The following is a 25,710-nucleotide window of genomic DNA, read 5'->3' as shown; positions in this document are numbered from 1 at the left end:
TCTGAATGCAGTGAAAGGGCTCTCTTCTCATACCTTTGTTCACAGGACCTATAAAACTGCATGATTTGACCTTAATATTTCAAACATACACAGTAAATTCAACATATTGCACAGATGGATTCTTACCCTTTGTGTTGACTGCTACGCCAGCATTCCAGACACAGACACACACAAACTGCTTAGATGTGTTTATTTGACTGTCTGATGTTATGGTAGTTATTCCTAATGTCTAAATGTGTGCTCTATCTGCAGTTTGTTGACACTGGGACACAAATATCACAATAAATAAACCGTCCAATGAGAGTCAACTCTCTACAGTACAAGGAAAACACTGATGTCACATTTCCAGAGGATGTCATACACCTTTAAGTCATAAGGCCCACTCAACGGCACTGATAGAGATACTTTCAGCACCCCTATTACTTCAGATAGCTTGCGTTCCTTTTAGTCTTACTGTAGAATGGTGGTGACAAAATAAACTTTGAAAGAAAAAATTATAATTGTAACCAAAGTTTGGTCATTTTGAGTTAATGTGCACTTGAGGTGCATTTTACACATACAGAGGCAATCATTTAATCTCCATTGGCTCATTGCTAACAGTACAACATCTTCATCTTAAGTGTCCATTCCCCGTTGTCTCATCTTAAAGCCACTCTCACTTTTGATATGAAAGATATCTTTAGTTCCTTAGATTTCACCAGGTTAGTCCTCTCCGTAAAACATACCTGTGCTTTGAAGAGTCCCAGGACCCATGTTAAAAGTGTCTGTACCACTTCTTTTGAACCCTCTGTCAGAGGTTATACATAATGTTGTTATAAGCAACAGCTGTTAAAAGCCGCCAGAATAGCTGACATCAGCTATACATCACAAGTAATAAGCTAGTGGGGCCGGGCACAATGTCACGCTTCCAACTACTACGTTCCAACTACTACGTAGATGGTTCAAACTAAGGCTCCTCCTAAGAAGCGTAACGTCATCAAAATTTCAGGTACTCTGGCGTGGAGTAGTTGAACAGCAGGAAGTCCATGTGGTAGAGGTTATACAGCTTCTTCTGATAGAAGGGTCTGATGTTGTTGAAGAACTGAGCGGCCATGTCTCCCGTAGTCCTGGTGTTCTTGGCCGAGGCAGGGAAAGTCACCTGGCCCTCCACCCCAGCCAGCTGCAGCACGTAGCGGGAGTCCTGCTCCAGCGTCTCGTACTTGCCCACCACGTCGTAGTGGATGAGGCAGGGGTGGCACAGCGAGTGCACACGCTCCCAGTGCTCGTTGAAGGGCTCCTCGCGCTGTGTGGCCGGGTCCACCAGGTAGTACACAAACTCCTCGAAGGAGACGTCGTCTCCCCGCTCCAGTGCTTCGGCCTGGGGGTTGGGCCGGTGCCGGCGGATGATCTTGGTGCCGTAGCGCTTGTGGAAGGCCGTGTTGTAGCTGCGTGTGAACTTGTTGCGGTAAGCTGAAACGAGCCGCTCAAAGGGCTCACGCACAAACACAAACTTCAGGTAGGAGCGCAGCCGCTGGTTGATCTGAGAGGTGGAATACTCAGAGAGGGTGCGCAGGTTGCCAGGCACGTGGGCCTCGTTGGCGGGGATGGCGAGGGGGTCGCGGTGGGGGCCAGCGGAGCCTGTCAGGACCATTAGGACACGCTTCCAGTTGGTGCAGGCCACCTTGGGCACGTAGCAGTAGAGCAGGCCGTGCTGGTCATCCACAATGACGTGCTTGAGGTCCTCGGGGATGAGCACGCGACGCTTGTGCGTGTATGAGCGGCAGGCGTCCTCCAGCAGCTCCCGCCGACCCTGGTGGGTCACCTGCACCGTCGACTGCTCCAGCTGTAAAAGAGGAGAGGATTCCAGACACTGACACAAATGGTAGATGGCTCAGTGTGGTTTAACAGTTAATTGAGCTTGAGGAGAGTAGGAAATGAGATGGCAAGTGGTTATTGCTCGGGGATACATTTTTAGATCCATGTCACTGAACACATTGACATATTTTAACATGTTAACACATGAACAACTTTCAACATTGTACCTCATTAGATAGGAGACAGGAAACTGATCTGGAGAACACCAAAAATATGTCATGTCAGGAGGCTGAGCACAAGCGCTGAACAATCTATAAAGGGTTTTGTCTCCAGAACTAAAATGTTTTGTCTCCAGAACTAAAGTGTTTTGGCTCCAGAACTAAATGAGTTTGGCTCAGGAACTAAATCGTGTTGGCTCCAGAACTAAAGAAGTTTGGCTCGGGAACTAATGGAGTTTGGCTCAGTAACTAAATGGTGTTGGCTCCAGAACTAAAAGAGTGTTGGCTCCAGAACTAAAGAAGTTTGGCTCAGGAACTAATGGAGTTTGGCTCAGTAACAAAATGGTGTTGGCTCTAGAACTAAATGAGTTTGGCTCAGGAACTAAATAGTGTTGGCTCCAGAACTAAAGAAGTTTGGCTCAGGAACTAATGGAGTTTGGCTCAGTAACTAAATGGTGTTGGCTCTAGAACTAAATGAGTTTGGCTCAGTAACTAAATGGTGTTGGCTCCAGAACTAAAAGAGTGTTGGCTCCAGAACTAACCCCAACCCCTTCATGTACAGTGCATTCGGAAAGTATTCAGACCCCTTGACTTTTCCACATTTTGTTACGTTACAGCCTTATTCGAAAATGAATTAAATAGTTGTTTTCCTCGTCAATCTACACACAATACCCCATAATGACAAAGAAAAATAAGGTTTTTAGAAAATGTGGTTAATGCATAATTTTTTTAAACTGATATCACATTTGCATAAGTACTCAGACCCTTTACTCAGTACTTTGTTGAAGCACCTTTAGCAGCGATTACAGCCTTGAGTCTTCTTGGGTATGGCGCTATAAGCTTGGCACACCTGTATTTGGAGAGTTTCTCCAATTCTTCTCTGCAGATCCTCTCAAGCTCTGTCAGGTTGGAAGGGGAGCGTTGCTGCTATTTTCAGGTCACTCCAGAGATGTTCGATCGGGTTCAATTCCGGACTCTGGCTGGTGCACTCAAGGACATTCAGAGACTTGTCCCGAAGCCACTCCTGCGTTATCTTGGCTGTGTGCTTAGGGTCATTGTCTTGTTGGAAGGTAAACCTTCACCCTAGTCTGAGGTCCTGAGCACTCTGGAGCAGGTTTTCATCAAGGATCTCTCTGTACTTTGCTCCGTTCATCTTTCCCTCAATCTTGACTCCTCTACCAGTCCCTGCCGCTGGAAAACATCCCCGCAGCAAGATGCTGCCACCACCCTCTTTCACCGCAGGGATGGTGCCAGGTTTCCACCAGGCGTGAGGCTTGCCATTCAGGCAAAATAGTTTAATCTTGGTTTCATCAGTCCAGATAATCTTGTTTCTCATGGTCTGAGTCTTTAGGTGCCTATTGGCAAAATCCAAGTGGACTGTCATCTGCCTTTTTACTGAGTGGTTTCCGTCTGGCCACTCTACCATAAAGGCCTGGTTGTTGGAATGATGCAGAGATGGGAGAACCTTCCAGAAGGACAACCATCTCCACAGAGGAACTCTGTCAGAGTGACCATCGGGTTCCTGGTCACCTCCCTGCCCAAGGCCCTTCTCCCCGATTGCTCAGTTTGGCCGGGCAGCCAGATCTAGGAAGAGTCTTGGTAGTTCCAAACTTAACCCATTTAAGAATGATGGAAGCCACTGTGTTCTTGGGGACCTTCAATGCTGCAGAAATGTGTTGGTACTCTTCCCCATATCTGTGCCTCGACACAATCCTGTCTCGGAGCTCTACGGACAATTCCTTTGACCTCATGGTTTGGTTTTTACTCTGACATGCACTGTCAACTGTGGGACCTTACAGTTGAAGTCAGAAGTTTACATACACCTTAGCTAAATACATTAAAACTCAGTTTTTCACAATTCCTGACATTTATTCCTCATAAAAATCCCCTGTCTTAGGTCAGTTAGGATCACCACTTTATTTTAACAATGTGAAATGTCAGAATAATAGAAGAGAGAATGATTTATTTCAGCTTTTATTTCTTTCATCACATTCCCAGTGGGTCAGAAGTTTACATACACTCAACTAGTATTTGGTAGCATTGCCTTTAAATGGTTTAACTTGGGTCAAATGTTACAGTTAGCCTTCCACAAGCAATGTTGGCCCATTCCTGACAGAGCTGGTTTTACTGAGTCAGGTTTGAAGTCCTCCTTGCTCACACACACATTTTCAGTTTTGCCCACAAATTTTCTAGAGGATTGAATTCGGGGCTTTATGATGGCCGCTCCAATACCTTGACTTTGTTGTCCTTAAGCCATTTTGCCACAGCCTTGGAAGTATGCTTGGGGTCATTGTCTATTTGGAAGACCCATTTGCGACTGATGTCTGATGTCTTGAGATATTGCTTCAATATATACACATAATTTTCCTACTTCATGATGCCATCTATTTTGTGAAGTGCACCAGTCCCTCCTGCAGCAAAGCACCCCCACAACATGATTCTGCCACGCCATGCTTCACGGTTGGGATGGTGTTCTTCGGCTTGCAAGCCTCCCACTTTTTTCCTCAAAACATGACGATGGTCATTATGGACAAACAGTTCTATTTTTGTTTCATCAGACCAGAGGACATTTCAAAAAGCACGATATTTGTCCCCATGTGCAGTTGCAAACTGCACTCTGGCTTTTTTATGGCGGTTTTGGAGCAGTGGCTTCTTCCTTGCTGAGCGGCCTTTCAGGTTATATGTCTATATAGGACTCATTTTACTGTGGATATAGATAATTTTGTACCCGTTTCCTCCAGCATTTTCACAAGGTCCTTTGCTGTTGTTGTCATCTCTAGGAGACAGAACGCGTCTCCTTCCTGAGCGGTATGACGGCTGCGTGGTCCCATGGTGTTTATACTTGCGCACTATTGTTTGTACAGATGAACGTGGTACCTTCAGGCATTTGGAAATTGCTCCCATGGATGAACCAGACTTGTGGAGGTCTACAATTTTCTTTCTGAGGTCTTGGCTGATTTCTTTTGATTTTCCCATGAGTTTGAAGTTAGGCCTTGAAATACATCCACAGGTACACCTCCAATTGACTCAAATGATGTCAATTAGCCTATCAGAAGCTTCTAAAGCCATGACATAATGTTTACAGGCACAGTCAATTTAGTGTATGTTAACTTCTGACCCACTGGAATTGTGATACAGTGAATAATAAGTGAAATAATCTGTCTGCAAACAATTGTTGGAATATTTACTTGTGTCATGTACAAAGTAGATGTCCTAACCGACTTGCCAAAACTATAGTTTGTTAACAAGAAATTTGTGGAGTGGTTGAAAAACAAGTTTTAATGACTCTAACCTAAGTGTATGTAAACTTTCGACTTCAACTGTATGCAGACAGGTGTGTGTCTTTCCAAATCACATCTCAAGGATGATCAATGGAAACAGGATGCACCTGAGGTCAATTTCTAGCCTCATAGCAAAGGGTCTGAATACTTACATAAATAGGGTATCTGTTTTTTATTTTGTATAAATTGGCAAACATTTCTAAAAACCTGTAATATGGTTGTAGGGTAAAACTTTAATTGGATAGTCCATCTATAGATGCTCTACATACTATCTACAGACTATTAGTAACATTTAAGCTAACTATCTACAAACCCTAACCTTAACCCTTATCCTAACCCTAAACGTAACCCTTATTCTAAACCTAACCCTCAGATAGGCTAGCTGGGAGAAACAAAATGGTTGTAGCTCCACCTTTCCCTCAGACAGGCTAGCTAGGAGGAACATATTGGTTATACCCATCCAATCCTTTCTGATCTACCTGTGCCTTGTAGAGGCTGGGGGTTGTTTCTGGACGGGGGCCTTTGTCTATGACTATGAGAAGAAGAAAAAAAACACTCTTCAAAAGTCAGGCTTGGACCTCCTCTGTTTATTGACATTACGAAGTTACTTACAGGGGCTGAAACACTCCTCGCATTCCAATGTCACTTCATATAATTAAATCAACACCTTGACTTTACCCCCACGGAAAAAATGTATTCTGAAAAGGAATTAACTACATGCTTATGCAGTAGTATAAATGTCTGGGAGATTAACCAAACCGGGCATAATCTGTCCAATGTAGTTTATCTCCAGAAAATTGAGAGTTCAGGTGGGCCTTCATGCTTCAGCATACAAAGGAAAGGAGGGGTGCTCAACAACAATGACAAAAATCATGAGAAGGGCTTATCAAGAAACATTTCCAAAAGGACAAATTCGAGGTAGAAAGGAGTTGGAGCACTCAAAAAAAGCAGAGATGTATTTAATTTAGCTCACTTTAATCCATTGTACAGGATACGAACAGGTGACTGTCGTTTTGACGTCATGCTGACGTCTTCGAAGAAATTTAGAGAATATGAGGAGAGGTAGAAAATAAGATGAAAATGTGTGCATTACGGAGTCTGCAACCAAGAGAAGAGTATGTTCGTCCTGAATGACACTAAATAACAGCTTCTCTAAATGATCTTATTGTTTGTCAAACTTCATGGTTGAGTTTTATTGACCCATCTCTCTCCCTCTTGTAACACACACACAAACACTGCAGCTGGATGTCCTAATCACATTCAATCTCTCCCATCCACACACCGCTGCACTAACACTTCAGTTCAGCCAGTTCAACGTGGCTTCCTTCCTGTACAAAACCTGTATTCACTCTCTCCTGTATTTACGCCTTCCATTTACTCAGCCAAATGCGGAGGCTCTCAGTGTCGTCCTCTGTCCTGGTTTGAGAAGACACTGTTGACACTGAAATTTCAAGGACACACCGGAGCAGGCAGCACCGATGCTAACGGAGGCTTCACTCACTGTGTAGCTGGGTAGTTACATCTTTCTATCAAACAATTTTGTCACGGCAGAAGTTAAAGTAAAACCTCAAGTAAACTATTACTTTATCTTTCTCATCAGTGAGGCACAAGGTAACTTGCCAATGTCATTCATTATCCCTGATAGTGTAAAGACGATCTTCCATAAAAATCTTGATCTTAATTTGTGGAGCAAAATGTATTTTGATGGCACATATTCTTATCTGGAGTCGTCCCTGTCGGCTACGATTTACCTCAAGTAGATACTACGTGCTCCTTGTAAACCTAGGGGTAACTGGGTAACTGGCGCATGCAAAGTCAACTCCACATGCATTGTAAAACATTTGCTTAGGTTAAACTTATTGTAAGAAGTAATTGTTGATGTTGTTGATGTTATACCCACAGCAACAATTAAAACATTCCCAAACCAGAAACTGTGGACTGATGGCAGCATTCGCTCGAAACTGAAAGTGCGAACCACTGCTTTTAACCAGGGCAAGGTGACCGGAAACATGACCGAATACAAACAGTGTAGCTATTCCCTCCGCAAGGCAATCAAACAAGCTAAGCGTCAGTATATAGACAAAGTAGAGTCGCAATTCAACGGCTCAGACACAAGATGTATGTGGCAGGGTCTACAGTCAATCACGGATTACAAAAAGAAAACCAGTCCCGTCGCGGATCAGGATGTGGTCTGCACATGCTCTGAGGACCGTCTGGGCCTGCAGCCCTGCGAGGGTTAACACGTTTAAATGTTTTACTCACGTCGGCTGCAGTGAAGGAGAGTCTGCAATCTCAACCACACTGCACACTGCCCTAACCCATCTGGGCAAGAGGAATACCTATGTGAGAATGCTGTTCATCGACTACAGCTCAGCATTTAACACCATAGTACCCTCCAAACTCGTCATCAAGCTCGAGACACTGGGTCTCGACCCCGCCCTGTGCAACTGGGTACTGGACTTCCAACTCAATCATCAAGTTTGTGGACGACACTACAGTGGTAGGCTTGATTACCAACAACGACGAGACGGCCTACAGGGAGGAGGTGAGGGCCCTCGGAGTGTGGTGTCAGGAAAATAACCTCACACTCAACGTCAACAAAATAAAGGAGATGATTGTGGACTTCAGGAAACAGCAGAGGGAGCACCCCCCTATCCACATCAACGGGACATTAGTGGAGATGGTAGTAAGTTTTAAGTTCCTCGGCGTACACATCATGGACAAACTGAAATGGTCCACCCACACAGACAGCGTTGTGAAGAAGGTGCAGCAGCGCCTCTTCAACCTCAGGAGGCTGAGGAAATTCAGCTTGTCACCAAAAGCACTCCCAAACTTCTACAGATGCACAATCGAGAACATCCTGTCGGGCTGTATCACCGCCTGGTACGGCAACTGCTCCGCCCACAACCGTAAGGCTCTCCAGAGGGTAGTGAGGTCTGCACAACGCATCACTGGGGGCAAACTACCTGCCCTCTAGGACACCTACACCACCCAATGTCACAGGAAGGCCATAAAGATCATCAAGGACAATAACCACCCGAGCCACTGCCTGTTCACCCCGCTATCATCCAGAAGGCGAGGTCAGTACAGGTGCATCAAAGCAGGGACCGAGAGACTGAAAATCAGCTTCTATCTCAAGGCCATCAGACTGTTAAACAGCTCTCACTAACATTGAGTGGCTGCTGCCAACATACTGACTCAACTCCAGCCACTTTAATAATGGAAATTGATGTAAAAATGTATCACTAGCACTTTAAACAATGCCACTTAATATAATATAATGTTTACATACCCTACATTACTCATCTTATATGTATATACTGTACTCTATATCATCTACTGCATCTTTATGTAATACACGTATCACTAGCCACTTTAAACTATGCCACTTTGTTTGCATACCCTACATTACTCATCTCATATGTATATACTGTACTCGATACCATCCACTGCATCTTGCCTATGCCGTTCTGTACCATCACTCATTCATATATCTTTATGTACATATTCTTTATCCCCTTACACTTGTGTGTATAAGGTAGTAGTTGTGGAATTGTTAGGTTAGATTACTCGTTGGTTATTACTGCATTGTCGGAACTAGAAGCACAAGCATTTCGCTACACTCGCATTAACATCTGCTAACCATGTGTATGTGACAAATACAATTTGATTTGATTTGAATTACACCCTTTAGTGATCCAACATAATATTCTTGTAGGCTTATACAGAGAAGTAAAATTAATACAATTGGTTATAATGATCTTCCAGTTTTGCTTTCTGTCTTCATAAATTCAAACACTTTTCCTCAGAGTATCGCAACACCACGGGGTTCCACTTTGGATAAGCAAAGTGCAAAATATCAAAAATAAAACCGCCAGCGATTTAAAGTAAATTATGTCTTTAGGAGTTCTTCAGTCCTTTGGCATGGGCCTCGGACTCCCCTCCCTGAGATATAATTGGCAACAGCTCACTCCTATAGAACTATTTTTTCTGTACCCTATTCAAGCTAATTTCTCTCGCGCTCTCTCCAAGTCTTAGTTCTGGAACAGTCCCTATGTAATGTCATACTGTATAATTGTAGAGAGTTTGTGGGCCAGGGCTTATCCTTTGGCCTCAGAAATTTCAATCCGTCGTAGTGACACACTGACTGTACACATTTGTTTTGAAGTTGAATGACATGGGACACTTAAGTAGTCTATTCAACTCTATCGGCTACATACACGTAGTGTACAAAACATTAAGAACATCAGCTCTTTCCATGACAGACTGACCAGGCGAATCCAGGTAAAAGCTATGGTCCCTTATTGACGTCACTTGTTAAATCCACTTCAATCAGTGTAGATAAAGGATTTAAAAGGATTTTAAAGGATTTTTAAGCCTTGAGATTATTGAGACATGGATGGTGTATGTGTGCTACTCAGAAGGTGAATGGGCAAGACAAAATATTTAAGTGCTTTTGAATGGAGTATGGTAGTAGGTGCCAGGTGCACCGGTTTGAGTGTGTCAAGAACTGCAACGCTGCTGGGGTCACGCTCAACAGTTTCCCGTGTGTATCAACAATGGTCCACCACCCAAAGGACACCCAGCCAACTAGATACAACGGTGGGAAGGAGAGGCGGGAGATAGAGACAAATCCTGGCAAAATTACAAAGACAGGGTTATAATTTTTTATAAGAGAAATAATTTGATTTTGCTAACCAATGTCTGACTGCAGTCTGGAATCGTCAAGTCAGGGCTTTTGTTTGATGAGGAACTTCAAAGTACTGTAGTTGATTCCAGGAATTATCCAACCAGTATTTCTGGAAAACCTGGGCATTTTGGAAAAGTTCCTGGAATTTTCCAACCCTAACTAGACGGTAAACAAAAACATAAGAAAGGTCAAGGGTTGCACCTGTATCAATCACTGACAGTCACTAGTAACTACAGGAGACAGTTTGAAAGGCTTGGAATGAGTACAGATTGTGAGACACCCAAACCCTTGGAGCATGAGGAACATCTGTAGTAGCAATGGGGGATTAATAATGATGATCTAAATCTGCTTTTACAGACCAGTAACTTCAGAAACAGAATTATTCTAAACATGGATTGGAAATGTATTTTATTAGGGGCTTACACTGACAAAATTCCCATAGATGCCAAAAGATGTTAATCATCATTCTGCAGTTGCTTGAAAAATGTAATATTGGTTGAGGAAAGCTGACAAGAGAACTGTTATTTCAGTTGTTAACACCATGTCACACCCTGACCTTAGTTCCTTTTTATGTCTCTATTTTGGTTTGGTTGGGGTGGGCATTCTATGTTGTGATTTCTATGTTTTCTGTGTTTGGCCTGGTATGGTTCCCAATCAGAGACAGCTGTCTTTCGTTGTCTCTGATTGAGAACCATACTTAGGAAGCCTGCTCCCACCTGGTGTGTGTGGGTAGTTGTTTCCTGTTTTGTCACCTTTCAGGACGGTTTCAATTGTCGTTGTTTCACGTGCTTATTTTGTATTTCGTGTTCAGTTATATTACATTAAAATGGACACCTACCACGCTGCGGCAGCTAAATTTATATAGGGGAAACACTGATGAGAGACTTTCAGCAAGTAAGCAGTAAGTACTGAATAGCTTACCAATGATTTTATTTTCACAAATTACCTATTCTAACTCATAAAACATGACCAAAAAGAAGTTCAGTGGTCATCAACGTGAATCCTACCTGGTAGTGGGCAGGACTTACCTGGTCACTGTCATAGAGCATCTGGAGTGGACTCCTCCATGACTTCCCCTGGCCGCTGCTCCTCCCACTACCCTGTGCTGAGGCTGAGAAAACGCAGACGGGTACACACTTCAAGGTCAACACAGACAAATTACCTACAGTACACACTCAAGACTATCGGAGTCTGTATCTCTCCTGCATTCTGATTTGGTATATACAGTCCATGGGATGCCATTGTGGCAACCCATGAGGTATGGCAGGTTAATACTGATTATCCCATCTAAATGCAAATGTCATGTCAATTTTATGTTGACCCAAATGCTTGATAAGCGAGCTAAATTACAACTTTCTAAGTGGGATAATCATTAACCATGTTACATGTAAAGGTATGAATGCAACAACAACCTGACACTTTCATACATCCTAATAACAAAGAAGTCACAAGACAAGTACCATTGAGAATCTCAGGGAAACCAGAGGACAAACTCGCCAATGGGTCATTTATTACATATTATAAACTGGGTGGTTCGAGCCCTGAATGGTGATTGGCTGACAGCCGTGGTATATCAGACCGTATACCTAGGGTATGACAAAACATTTCATTTTACTGCTATAATTACGTTGGTAACCAGTTTATAAAAGCAATAAGGCACCTCAGGGGTTTGTGGTATATGGCCAATATACCATGGCTAAGCTCTGTATCCAGGCACTCCGCATTGTGTTGTGCATAAGAACAGCCCTTAGCCGTGGTATATTGGCCATATACCACACCTCCTCGGGCCGTATTGCTCAACTGTACACACCTGAGGGTCATTAAACACCAACACACAGGTGCACACCCAAAACGCCATCTTATACAACACTACAGGTTGTCATAGAAACACACAAAAGAGAAAGAGAAGAAACCAGGCCTCAAAAAAAGACTGTGCATCCATTCAGACTACTAATGTACCTCTTACTGTAGCGCTCCGCTAAACATACAACGCAGCAACACTGCAGAAAACAGCTCTCCTTTATGGAAGTAACTGAGGAGAGGCAAAAAAGGGAAAATCCCGAAACCACATGGGTACTGAGGCATAGCAATGAGAGAAAACCAAGGGGGCAGATGGAGTATAAACAGAGGTAGAAAACCTCTGTGACTACTTTAGAGTTCCTTTAAAAAACATGACATGGCGTTTAGATTGTTGTTGTTGTCATTTCATATGCTGTTGCTCTTTTAGTTCCTTGGTAGTTGTGGGAGCGTAAGTTTTTGGTTTCCCATTGGTTCTGGGAACGAAGCCATGAGTTTCCTGACCAGTAAAACTGTATATTTTTTTTTACGTTCTGAGAATGGAAGTGAAAATCTGGGACTTTTGTTTTTCAGTTGCTGGGAGGTTCTGAGAACATTATAATCGGGTTCCTTTAAAGTTTTCCTGGGAGGTTTTAATAACGTTCTGAGAATGAAAATTATAGTTTTTTTTTGTGTTTTGAATATCTTAACTTTCACTGAATGTTTCAATAAGACTTTCAATAACACTGCTAGCTGACAGTGCATTCTGCTGAAGTAATGAAATACGTTATTTAACGTATTTCAAAATAATGTTATTTTGTCAAGTTTCTTAAATGTGCTGAGAATGTTACAAAGCTAAGCAATTATCTTGCACCATTCCCAGAACATTGTGGGAAGGTTATATGCAAAATAACCAAAGGACAACCATGCTCCCACCAAGCTCTAAGAAACATATGGTTCTCAGAACATTATCTGTTAGCTGGGAAGAGACAAAGAGTCACAGATATGGTCCTTCGGGGCAAGGGGAGGTGTAGGTGAGGGTGCAGACAGACAGGGCATGGCTGAGATCATGTTCTGCATTTTGGTACCATCAACCATAACTTCAAAAACCCTACATAATAAATGGCATTGTGTTACGTACACTGTATAAGGGAATGTACAAGAATGGAGAATTCAGCTACTGACATGCTTATGATTTAAAATTAAATTAGATAGCAACACTTCAGTAACTATACTGAACAAAATTACAAAATGCAAAATGTTTTTACTGAGTTACAGTTCATAGAAGGAAATCAGTCAATTTATATAAATTCATTGGGTCCAAATCTATGGATTTCACATGATTGGGCAGGGGCGCAGCTATGGGTCGGCCTTGGAGGGCATAGGGCCAGCCACTGGTAAGCCAGGCCCAGCCAATCAGAATGAGTCTTTCCCCACAAAAGGGCTTTATTAAATATCAAATCAAAGTTTATTTGTCACCTTCGCCGAATACAACAGGTGTAGACAGTGAAATGCTTACTTACAGGTTCTAACCAACAGTGCAATTTCTAAGTTAAAAAAGGTATTAGGTGAACAATAGATAAGTAAAGAAATAAGAACAACAGTAAAAAAGACAGTGAAAAACAACAGTAGTGAGGCTACATACAGGCACCGCTTAGTCAGGCTGATTGAGGTAGTATGTATATGTAGGTATGGTTAAAGTGACTATGCATATATGATAAACAGAGAGTAGCAGTAGCGTAAAAGAGGGATTGGCGGGTGGTGGGTGGAGGGACACAATGCAGATAGTCAGGGTAGCCAATGTGCGGGGGCACCGGTTGGTCGGGCTAATTGAGGTAGTATGTACATGAATGTATAGTTAAAGTGACTATGCATACATGATAAACAGGGGTTGGGGGGAGGAACACAATGCAAAAAGTCTGGGTAGCCATTTGATTACCTGTTCAGGAGTCTTTATGGCTTGGGGATAAAAACGGTTGAGAAGCCTGTTGGTCCTAAACTTGGCACTCCGGTACTGCTTGCCATGTGGTAGTAGAGAGAACAGTATATGACTGGGGTGGCTGGGGTCTTTGACAATTTTTAGGGCCTTCCTCTGACACCGCCTGATGTAGAGGCCCTGGAGGGCAGGCAGCTTAGCACCAGTGATGTACTGGGCCGTACGCACTACCCTCTGTAGTGCTTTGCAGTTGCCGTACCAGGCAGTGATGCAAACAGCCAGGATGCTCTCGATGTTGCAGCTGTAGAACCTGACCTCTTCCCTATAGGCTGTCTCATCGTTGTCGGTGATCAGGTCTACGACTGTTGTGTCGTCTGCAAACCTGGCCACGCAGTCGTGGGTGAAGAGGGAGTACAGGAGGGGACTGGAGGAGGGGATCCTTAGCTTAGTGATGAGCTTTGAGAGTACTATGGTGTTGAATGCTGAGCGCAGGGCAGTGTGGAGAAAGGGAAAGGGCAGTGTGGAGTGCAATAAAGATGGCATCATCTGTGCATCTATTGGGATGTTGTGCAAATTGGAGTGGGTCTAGGGTTTCTGGGATAATGATGTTGATGTTAGTCTTTACCAGCCTTTCAAAGCACTTCATGGCTATGGACGTGAGTGCTACGGGTCTGTAGTCATTTAGGCAGGTTGCTTTAGTGTTCTTGGGCACAGGGACTATGGTGGTCTGCTTGAAGCATGTTGGAATTACAGACTCGATCAGGGACATGTTGAAAATGCCAGTGAAGACACCTGCCAGTTGGTCAGCACATGCCCGGAGCACACGTTCTGGTAATCTGTCTGGCCCAGCAGCCTTGTGAATGTTTACCTGTCTAAAGGTCTCACTCACATCGGCTAAGGAGAGCGTGATCACACAGTCATCCGGAACAGCTGATGCTCTTATGCATGCCTCAGTGTTGCTCGCTTTGAAGCGAGCATAGAAGTGATTTAGCTCATCTGGTAGGCTCGTGTCACTGGGCAGCTCGCGGCTGTGCTTCCCTTTGTAGTCTGTAATAGTTAGCAAGCCCTGCCACATAAGACGAGTGTCAGAGCCGGTGTAGCATGATTCAATCTTAGCCCTGTATTGTCGCTTTGCCTGTTTGATAGTTTGTCTGAGGGCATAGCGGGATTTCTTATAAGCGTCCGGGTTAGAGTCCCGCAGCTTGAAAGTGGCAGCTCTACCCTTTAGCTCAGTGCAAATGTTGCCTGTAATCCATGGTTTCTGGTTGGGGTATGTACGTACAGTCACTGTGGGGACGACATCCTCGATGCACTTATTGAAGCCAGTGACTGATGTGGTGTACTCCTCAATGCCATCGGAAGAATCCCGGAACATGTTCCAGTCTGTGCTAGAAAAAGAGTCCTGTAGTTTAGCATCTGCTTCATCTGACCACTTTTTTAATAGACTGAGTCACTGGTGCTTCCTGCATACATTTTTGCTTGTAAGCAGGAATCAGAAGGATAGAATTGTGGTCAGTTTTACCAAATGGAGGGTGAGGGAGAGAGAGCTTTGAACACGTCTCTGTGTGTGGAGTAAATGTGATCTAGAATTGTTTTCCTTCTGGTTGCACATTTGTTGACGTTGATAGAAATTAGGTAGAACTGATTTAAGTTCCCTTCATTAAAGTCTCCGGCCACTAGGAGCGCCGCCTCTGGGTGAGCGGTTTCCTGTTTACTTATTTCCTTATACAGCTGACTGAGTGCTGTTTTAGTTCCAAGCATCCGTCTGTGGTGGTAAATAAACAGCCACAAAGTATAGCTGAAAACTCTCTTGGAAAACAGTGTGGTCTGCAGTTTATCATAAGATACTCTACTTCAGGCGAGCAAAATCTAGAGACTTCCTTAGATTTTGTGCACCAGCTGTTGTTTATAAATATGCACAGACCGCCCCCCCCCTCGTCTTACAAGCGTGTGCTGTTCTATCTTGCCGGTGCAGCGTACATCCCGCTAGCTGAATATCCATGTCATCATTCAGCCACGATTCCGTGAAATATATGATATTACATTTTTTGATGTCCCGTTGGTAGGATATACCACGTACCTCTTCGAATGTATTGTCCAATTATTCACGTTGACGAGTAATATTGACAATAACGGCAGCTTTCCCACTCGCCTTCTGCGGATCCTTACGAGGCATAGCACAATTGGTTGGCATTTCTTCCGGTGCCATTTTATCCTTAAAAGATGGAAAAACACCAATGTTGGAGGCGGCTTATGGTAGATGAATGAACATTCAATTACCTGCCAACAGCTCGGTTGGACATTCTTGCAGTCAGCATGCCAATTGCACGCTCCCTCAAAACAAACTTGACATATGTGGCATTGTGTTGTGCGACAACTGCACATTTTAGAGTGGCCTTTTATTTTCCCCAGCACAAGGTGCACCTGTGTAATGATCATGCTGTTTAATCAGCTTCTGGATATACTACACTTGTCAGGTGGATGGATTATCTTGGCAAAGGAGACATGCTCACTAACAGGGATGTAAACAATTAAGGTTATTGTGCGAATGAAACATTTCTGGGATTTTTTATTTCAGCTCATGAAAAATGGGACCAACACTTTACATGTTGCGTTTACTTATTTTTTCAGTATAATTAAATACTTTCAGAGGGAAGAAACTTCAATAACTAATCTTACTAGGTTCTGTCAGATCCAGAAATATCCCAATTTACAATATCTTTTTATTTTCTTTTGGGCCATCCATATTACAAGGTCTTGTTGAAATGGACAGATTCCACCATTCTTCTGCGACTGGGCAAAACAGACTGATGTGTCACTAGCGCCACACACACCCACTGTACAAGATAAACTGGGTTGTTCGATCCCTGAGTGCTGATTGGCTGACAGCCATGGTATATCAGACAATATACCACAGGTATGACAAAACATTTATTTTTACTCTTATAATAATGTTGGTAACCAGTTTATAATGGCAATAAGGCACCTCGGGGGTTTGTGATATATGACCAATATACCTCGGCTAAGGGCTGTGTCCAGGCAACCCGCGTTGCGTCATGCATAAGAACAGCCCTTAACCGTGGTATATTGGCCATATACCACACCTCCTCGGGCCTTATTGCTTAAGCATAGGCTTCACAATTGAAAATTCCTAAATTATTCTTAGAGCAGCAAAGTCAAATCATTCTCAGCTCGTTAGCCAGGTACACATGCTTTCAGTTGCTTTTAATATCTTCTCCCCTGCTTTAATGACCTGCACTGTTCCTGTCAATATGACTTGTACTTACTCGGTCCTGTTAAGACTTTAAAAGCAGTCAGTCTCAAGTTCAAAGGCAAAGAGTTTAAATAGGAACGCTATACAGAGGCGCTTTTCAAACCTGCCATGTTTCAACTCTAGAGTAAAGCTATACGGAGGCACTTAAGCCTTGTTCACAGTGCAGGCCTTAATGCTCAAATCAGTTTACTTTTTTAAATCAGTTTTGGAATACTCACTGTCCAAACAGCAAGTCACTTCTAAGGCTAGTTGCCATAGTAACCATGGGTGTGGCGCAATGGGGTAGGCTGATTGGTGGTGGTGCTACTGTTTATGATCCCTCAAAAGTAATGTCGCAAGCTATGGTGACAACAACACCTGTCATGGATGCAGTGGTGTAAAGTACTTAAGTAAAAATACTTTAAAGTACTACCTTAGTAGGCTTTTGGGGTATCTGTAAATAACTATTTATATTTGAAAACTTTTACTTCACTACATTCCTAAAGGAAATGAAGTACTTTTTACCCAATAACATTTTCCTGACACAAAAAATACTTGTTAAATTTTGAATGATTAGAAGGACAGGAAATTGTCTAATTCACACGTATCAATAGAACATCCACGGTCATCCCTACTGCTTCTGATCTGGCGGACTTACTAAACACATGTGCTTCAATTGTAAATTATGTCTGAGGAAACACCTTGCTATCGGCAGGTAGCCTGGCGGGGGCAACAGGTAGCCTGGCAGGGGCAGCAGGTAGCCTGGCGGGGGCAGCAGGTAGCCTGGCGGGGGCAGCAGGTAGCCTGGCGGGGGCAGCAGGTAGCCTGGCAGGGGCAGCAGGTAGCCTGGTGGGTAGGAGCGTTGGGCCAGTAATCCCCAAGCTGACAAGGTAAAAGTCTGTCGTACTGCCCCTGAGCAAGGCAGTTAACCTATTGTTCCCCGGGCGCCGATGACGTGGATGTCAATTAAGGCAGCCCCCCACAAATCTCTGATTCAGAGGGGTTGGATTCAATGCGGAAAGAAACATTTCAGTTGAATGCATTCAGTTGTAAAACGAACTAGGTATCCCCCTTTCCACATCCGTAAAAAAATAAAAAACAAAATGGATGCTGTCTGGTTTGCTTTATATAAAGAATTTGAAATGATTTAATACTTAAGAATATATTAGCAATTAAATGTACTTTTGATACTTAAGTATATTTAAAACCAAATAACTTTACTCAAGTATTACAATTGGGTAATTTTTCCACCACTGCATGGATGCTTCCCAGGTGCTTTGAATGTTCAAAATCATAGTGTAAGAACACTTTTAAAGCCTCAAAGGATAAAAGCATCATACTTTCAGAATGAGTCCTTTTTGGCTAGCCACAGCAGTCAGCTAGCTAGGTAGCTGTTTAGCTATCTAGCACATTCACTCATTTGTTCGTTAACTAAACAATTAACGAGGTAGTTAAATACCATGTGTTCTTCTAAAACTGTCAACAGAGTAGCTAGCTAACCAATAAGATATGAGATATGCCAAATAAGTCTAAAAACCACTTGAGGGCAAATAAATCAGATTTGAGTCGCATGGCAAGGAATCAGATTTCTATTCATAGGTGGTTTGAAATGTGGCTTGACATATCTGATTCCATGTGTTTTTTGGCTGTTCAGACTGCCAGGAAGAAAAGAAACGGATTAGAATTGGACATGCAAAAAAATATATATTTGAGTCAATGCCAATGTGAGCAGGGCTTTAGAGACCTGGCTCATATATGATATGAGGCAAAACTCATCATAGTGGCTATATTTCTGCCTCCTTGAACAGTAATCGCTCAGAGATGCACAAAAAAGATTAAGAAAAGATTTCCCCATGTTTAATTAAGTGGCATCTGTATGTGGACCCAACGCTAGCCTTGATTCCACGCTTGTGAGTATGGTACTGCGACACTAACCCGACGCAAATGACTATGCAATTTACCCGTATTAAGAGCAAACTTTATGAGCCTTGATTTAACTTTCACATAAAGGTTATCGGAAGGCAGTTATTGCATGAGTCAGGGTATGATTTCATGGTGACTGTTGTGTTTATTCTGGAAAAATGACTTCCGGACAACATAAACCCGCAAAGCCCCAAGGATTTCTCAAATAGACTTTTTACCTCAACAGTTCTGTAAACAACGCAACTCAATGTGCTGTAGACGGATTAACCCAAAAAGCATAAATTTAGAGAGAGGGAGGAAAGTGACACCTAACTGCTGTTTGGATTAAGTTAAACACACACAGAAGAGGAAGGGCTGGGTGCATCAATAATTTATATAGATGTTTTTTTGTCACATACACCGGATAGGTGCAGTGAAATGTGTTGTTTTACAGGGTCAGCCATAGTAGTACAGTGCCCTTGGAACAAATGAATATGTGAAATTAAATTTAGCTTAAAAAAGAGCTAAGGACAATGTTAGTCTTGTTAGCATTCATGCTATCGCATCAAATGGCCCGGCTCTGATAGATACCATAATCTTGCCCGAGCCCAATTCAATCAACTATTCAAATGCAATCACAATATTTACAACACAGTTGAACTCCAAGCTCTTTAAATACCCATAAGTATCATTAAGTATCATTATATCCAATTGGATGATGCTGCTGTGACATGAAAACAGTCAATGCCTTAAAATAGTTCTCTTATCAATGGGAATTGAGTCATATTTTACAATGTAAAACTGTCACAATCAATTGAGCTATTTGCCTTCTGAAAACTGCAGACAACTCCTTTGGACTATCCCTGGTAAATGCTAAACATACTATAACAGTTAGTTCAAAACTGATTTGAGTTATTAGAGGGTAACATCCAGCAGACCAGGGTTTAAACCCACAACCCTTGCAGTTATGCACACACACACACCACCTTTTGGCAGAGGCCAAATTAAAGGTTACAATAGCACTGCCAATGATAGACTTTAGTTTAGTAAAAAATTACAAATATGGCTTGGCATGTGGAAATGTTGTATAATGACCCTTCCGGTGTAAAAAAACATGGAAATAAAAAAATAGACATTTAAAGTGAGAAGTAGGCATTGGTTTTAATGCTAAAAAGTAAAATAAATTCACAAGCACCAAAATGCCTACTCCACCCATGCTCTAACAAGGTTTTCCAGCACACAGCTTTTACGTAGTACGGTAGTTATGTTGGTCTAGTGTACTTCAAATAATGTGTATGCAGGTTGCTTAGGATTCAGATCTTCTCAAACAGCCTAATTCAGAGAAATAATGGACTTCAGTGTCCTATTAAAATAATGTATATACACTGAACAAAAATATAAAAGCAACATGTAAAGTGTTGGTCCCATGTTTCATGAGCTGAAATAAAAGCTCACAGAAATGTTCCATAAACACAAAAAGCTTATTTTATTAATAAAATAACATTTATTTAAAATGTTGTGCACAAATTTGTTTACATCCCTGTTAGTCAGCATTTCTCACTTGCCAAGATAATCTATCCACCTGACAGGTGTGGAATATCAAGAAGCTGATTAAACAGCATGATTATTACACAGGTGCACCTTGTGCTGGGGGCAATAACATTCAAATCTAAAATGTGCAGTTTTGTCACACAATATAATGACACATATGTCTCAAGTTGAGGGAACATTTGAGGGAGCGTGCAATTGGCATGCTGACTGCAGGAATGTCCATCAGAGCTGTTGGCAGAGAATTTAATGTTAATTTCACTACCATAAACTGGCCTCACAACTGCACACCACGTGTAACAACGCCAGCCCAGGACCTCCACATCAGACAGATGATGAAACTGTGGGTTTGGACAACCGAAGAATTTCTGCACAAACTGTCAGAAACTGTCTAATGGAAGCTCATCTGCGTGCTCGTCGTTCTCACCAGGGTCTTGAACTGACTGCAGTTCGGTATCATAACTTACTTCAGTGGGCAAATGCTCACCTTCGATGGCCACTGGCATGCTGGAGAAGTGTGCTCTTCACGGATAAATCCCAGTTTCAACTGTACCAGGCAGTATGGCATCATATGGGCGAGCGGTTTGCTGATGTCAACGTTGTGAACAGAGTGCTCCATGGTGGCGGTGGGGTTATGGTATCGGCAGGCATAAGCTATGGACAACGAACACAATGGCAATTTGAATGCATTGTTTAGGGTTACGTGACAGACACCGTGGTCTACAAGGCTGTTTAAGCCTTTTGTGGTAGTTCCACCATGTATAAATGTAACGTAATACTATTTGTAAGATCAATAGAGAGTATGGAGGGAAAATGTAGTGTGTGGGGCAAGGAAAATGGCAGACAGGCGATGTGTGTGTCTCTCCCTCTCCACACATGTGTGAGACTTGGCAAGTCTGAGTGCCAAGCCGCGTGTGAACAGTGAACCCACTGACACGCTCCATGCCACAGCAAGGCATGCATTAAATATATATACTGTAAACTGTAACCCACTGTACGTGGGGATAACCTGAGATATGCACCACCATGAGGGAGAGGGGAGAGTGTGAGAAGCAATAGATGGAACGATACATATTAAACCAAGTCTCTAGATTTGCCATCTGCTGTCCATCTGCATTCAACCCAACAGCTGCTAATTTGGCAAACTAGATCTGAATAACTGCATGCCAATTTTAACTTTCTCATTGTACAGATGTCTTACTAATAGAAATTACATGTTATTTGTGTAGAGAAACAACTATTTCCACGTTTATAGGTTACGTTTATAGGTTACTTTCTCAACAGACATGGGTTTACTATTTGTTGGCTAATCACAAAAACATGTTGCCTCATTGTCCATGGAGGGGGATTTGTCACTTCAGCCTGGCCCTTGCTCAGGATTTGCGAAAGTGTGGGGCATTTTGTGGTGAAGTGTTACTGTACATATATTTTTTATTGTGTTTTCTAAACACATTCCATACCTCCTTATGGAAACTGCGGCTGTGAGTCAAGGCAGCAGACATTTTAAATATGACCACTCCCAAACCTTTTATACATTTTTTCTAATTAAAATGCCAGAAGTACAGGCAACGTCAGTACTATTTTTGAATGTAATGTCAGTCTAAATAACCTGGCAGAAAGTGGCTTTAGCTACTGTACTCCAGGAACAAGCAGAGATGACACATTGAACCAATAAGTAATCTTAGTACCTTACCTTCCTGTTATTATCATTCAACAAACATGGAAAATTACACACAAAAAAATCTTCAAATCACTGTTTGTAGCTATTCCTCTGATGCATAAGCTAATTACAGAGTAGGTACACATTAGAGCCTAGCACTTACAACTGTTCATATGTTTCATTGGCAAGCATTGCAAGCCGAACTGCTGAAGATCTAAGTCACGGACTATCACTCAGAATAAGATCATCTACTAGCTAAGTGAGAAAAATGTAAACAATGAAAGCCAAGTAGACATCCGTCTACCCTACAAAGGGGTTTATAGCACTCCCCCTAAACCTATTTAATGCCAGCTGTTAAGTGCTATTGGTTTCCTTTTGACTATGCACCATGCTGATTCCCTCTTTCCCTCTCTGGTACATTAGCAATGGCTTAGTAGATGCAGAATATAGAAAGGCCAATCTTGCGTTACTCCTGTCCCTGCCATGAACACTGCTCTGTGTGGAAGTCCCTCGGGAAGCAGGGCCCCCTCCCCCTCCACAGTCTCTCCAGGTCTGCCAAAGAGAGTGCGCTTTAGTGAGAGACACACTGTGCTGTGTGGAGGCCGATCCCTGCTGTTGCCGCAATGTGTGTGAAGGGTGTTCGTGCGTTTGCAGGTGCGCATGTGTGGTATCTGTTTAACAAGAGTGAGAGTCTTAAAACAAAGTGTTAGCAGATGTGGTACAGGTATCTTCTTGGTCTTGGTCCTAGAGACACACTGTGGGGATTACAGAACATGTGGGGGCTGTTTTCCTATAAGCAAATTCGCTGGGGTAAAAAGAGTAGCAAAGCTGCTAGGCAGCAAGAGGTCCAAAAAGCAAATCAGGTCATGGTGTTCCACAAGGAGGGTCTTCCAGGTGGTGATTGGGTCATCACCAAGGTTTAAGTCTTTAATTCATGGATTGATTGCCCACCAGGCTGTCCTGGGAACACCTTGTGTGCTATGCCTGTCATGTGCTGATCAGGAGTCAAGTGTTTCGCCAAATGAGGAGAACAAGGCTAATAACCTCTTAAAATGTATCTAAATGTAATCGAAAATATAACGTAATCGAAAATATCCCCAAAAGTAATTATTCATCATGAGAGGTCTATAAACAATATCTAGTAATGCTACATACTCCAAGAAAGGTTAAAATATAAACTTTCTGGAATTTAAAAAAATGAATTGCTGAGATGTAGCCACTTTTGAGGACACAAGCTCAAGTACACAGTACAAATATGATTAAAAAAATATGAAAATAACATTTTATGATGTATTGCCTATTTAACAAAGCTGTAAAAATCAGGCTTGAAATTACATAATTTTTCTAAATACAACATAATCAATTTATAAATGACTAACTATACAATTTCACCTTCCATACAACTGTAAAATACATATTTGTATATTTAGTGTTAGAGAAAATGTGCATATTTTCTAAAGGTCTCTCGATCAAAACGTCTGCCCCCACTGCTGTGAATGTCACACAGAGTTTTAGCTTAGCTTCCTGAACTCGTTAGGAACATGCCTTTCATCTCATTCTAACCTTGTCCATCTATGCCAAATTTATGAATTATTTTAGATGAATGGCTATAAATCGATCTCTGAATGTGCTGCCGCAACAAAACCACTTTCTCCTGTTGCGTTACGATGTAAGGATTCCAGGCATATGCGTTGTTGGTGGCTGTAACGTAAGGTCCAGCCAGGGGTTGAAGGATAGTTGGAAGAGTGAATGAAATGGTAGGAGGGACATCCCAGCTTCAAGTGGTGTCAGATTTCCCATCCTGCTTCACAAGGGCAGAAGAGACATACTCCTGTGTCCATGAGAATCTATGGTGTCCACATATCGATTTATACTGTAAGTGAAAATGTCAGTCAGAACCTGTACCAGAACCACGCAGGTCCCCAAAACAGGAAATGTACATCTAATTAACGCACTCAGCAATTTCCCAGATCAAGGTTAAGTCAGCATAGGCAGATAAGGTGACCACAGATCTTGGAACATTTTTAACACCAAAACTAACATTTGGATGACAGTGCAAGACCGACCGTAGATCAAAATAAAAAGCTTACGAAGCACATACAAATTATGCAAGACAAAAATCTAGAGAGAATTCCTTTTGGCATTCCCAGCAGTCCTCTGTGTGTAAGAAGATAATCCAATCCTACGTGGGGTTTGTGCCTTGGTGAGAGCAGCTGGAAGTAATGGAGGCCAATTATGAACCAAGCCTAGAGTGAGCGAAGAAATACGTCTTCCGGAATCACAAAATAATCTAATCCTGGAGTGCTTGGTCATCATGAATATGCAGCTGGCAGGGGGAAAAGAACAGCGGGGCCTAATCGAGCTGTCATCAATATCCCAAGATGGCTACAGATCTGACGGAAATCCCAGGCAGAACTGATTTCACCTGGGACACTGAGTGCCATCGAGATCTACTTAATGAGAGACAGTCAGTCGTTATCGCTTCTGGGACACTACATTCTAGACTGAAGACTCAAACAATGCCAAACACTTCAAAAATGAGAAACTGGAACATATTTCAAGACTGTGCTCCTACTCTTCTGACTGGAAACAGGATGTACAGATTTACCCCTAAGGGGATTTTTATTAGTGTGTGGTGCTGCAGTTGTTCTTGACACTCGCGTGTCGAGCAGGTACATCTTATATAACCGCAATGCCCTTGAGTCAAGCCCAGGCAAGGCATGTATGAGGTGGGGACCAGCTTCCTTGTGTAAACTGATAGAACCCAAACATTTTTTTGGGGGGTACACAACACTAAAAAACACATTCATTGCACTATAACAGTGACTTACGGTGCCCACAAACTGTTAGGGCCTACATAAAGCTGTCCCAACAGCAGAGCTTTCTTTTCAACACCATGGAATGAATCCTTACCACCGCTACACCTAGTTATCAGCGGAGCCTTGTCTGGCAGCGAAAAAGTTAATTCAGCCTCATTTACTGCTTTTGAAAAAAACATAGCTGACAGGGCTGACTTGCTTACACAAATGTGGTTTCTACAGATAATTGAGATGTACATAGTACATACTATGGCATAAGGGAAAGATGAGTGGATAAGAGGCCATCAGTAATTTCGATTAAGACATTAATGAGTGAGCTAAGATGGATGTAGTCAATATAACTATTTAATCAGCACTTTTCTACTGTATTGCAACAGAATTCAGAACATGGGCTGTTCTTACAGTATTATCCCTGTACACCAAGTCACGACCGTAGGATAAATAAAGGGGGCATATAAGCAGACAATGAAAGCTCTTACAATATTCAATGATTACATTTCTCTAAAACAGGTTATAGGCTACATGTGCACCACCAAGTCAGAACAGTAGGCTAAGTTATGAGGGGAAAGGGACAAAATTATTAGGGTGAGGCACATGGGCTACCACCAGCTTACTACACAACACATACCTATTCCTATCTTAGGTACAATATACATATCTCCCTGGTATATTACATCATTTATGCAGCAGCATACAATACATTTTTGGACTCCCCTTGTTATGCTGTAATCACTTTACCAGGAAGGTGGAAGGTGGTCCATATTGTGGGCAAATTTTGTCATCAAACTTTGTCAAAGTCTGGCATTCTTTGGATTTACGGTGCTTTCAAGAGA

The 25,710-nt window shown here is 42.4% G+C and overlaps 1 protein-coding gene across 2 annotated transcripts in view; it reads right to left on the bottom strand.

Annotated features, from left to right (window-relative positions):
* Positions 1–173: 173 nt before the first annotated feature.
* LOC110528505 (carbohydrate sulfotransferase 11) overlaps positions 174–25,710 on the bottom strand; it is a 35,655-nt gene continuing 10,118 nt past the window's right edge. For both annotated transcript variants that reach the window (XM_021610610.3, XM_090241873.1), the window contains exons 2-3: positions 11,012–11,094; positions 174–1,822 (exon numbers count right to left, since the gene is read on the bottom strand). In XM_021610610.3, the coding sequence (XP_021466285.1) occupies positions 977–1,822; positions 11,012–11,094 (929 nt within the window). In that variant the 3' untranslated portion in view covers positions 174–976. The remainder of the gene's footprint in view (positions 1,823–11,011; positions 11,095–25,710) is intronic.

This window comes from Oncorhynchus mykiss, chromosome 7 (assembly GCF_057628025.1).
Source record: "Oncorhynchus mykiss isolate SJ-2025 chromosome 7, ASM5762802v1, whole genome shotgun sequence".
Taxonomy (NCBI): domain Eukaryota; kingdom Metazoa; phylum Chordata; class Actinopteri; order Salmoniformes; family Salmonidae; genus Oncorhynchus; species Oncorhynchus mykiss.
The sequence above is the reverse complement of the archived record's forward strand: the minus strand, read 5'-3'. Positions and strand labels throughout refer to the sequence as shown.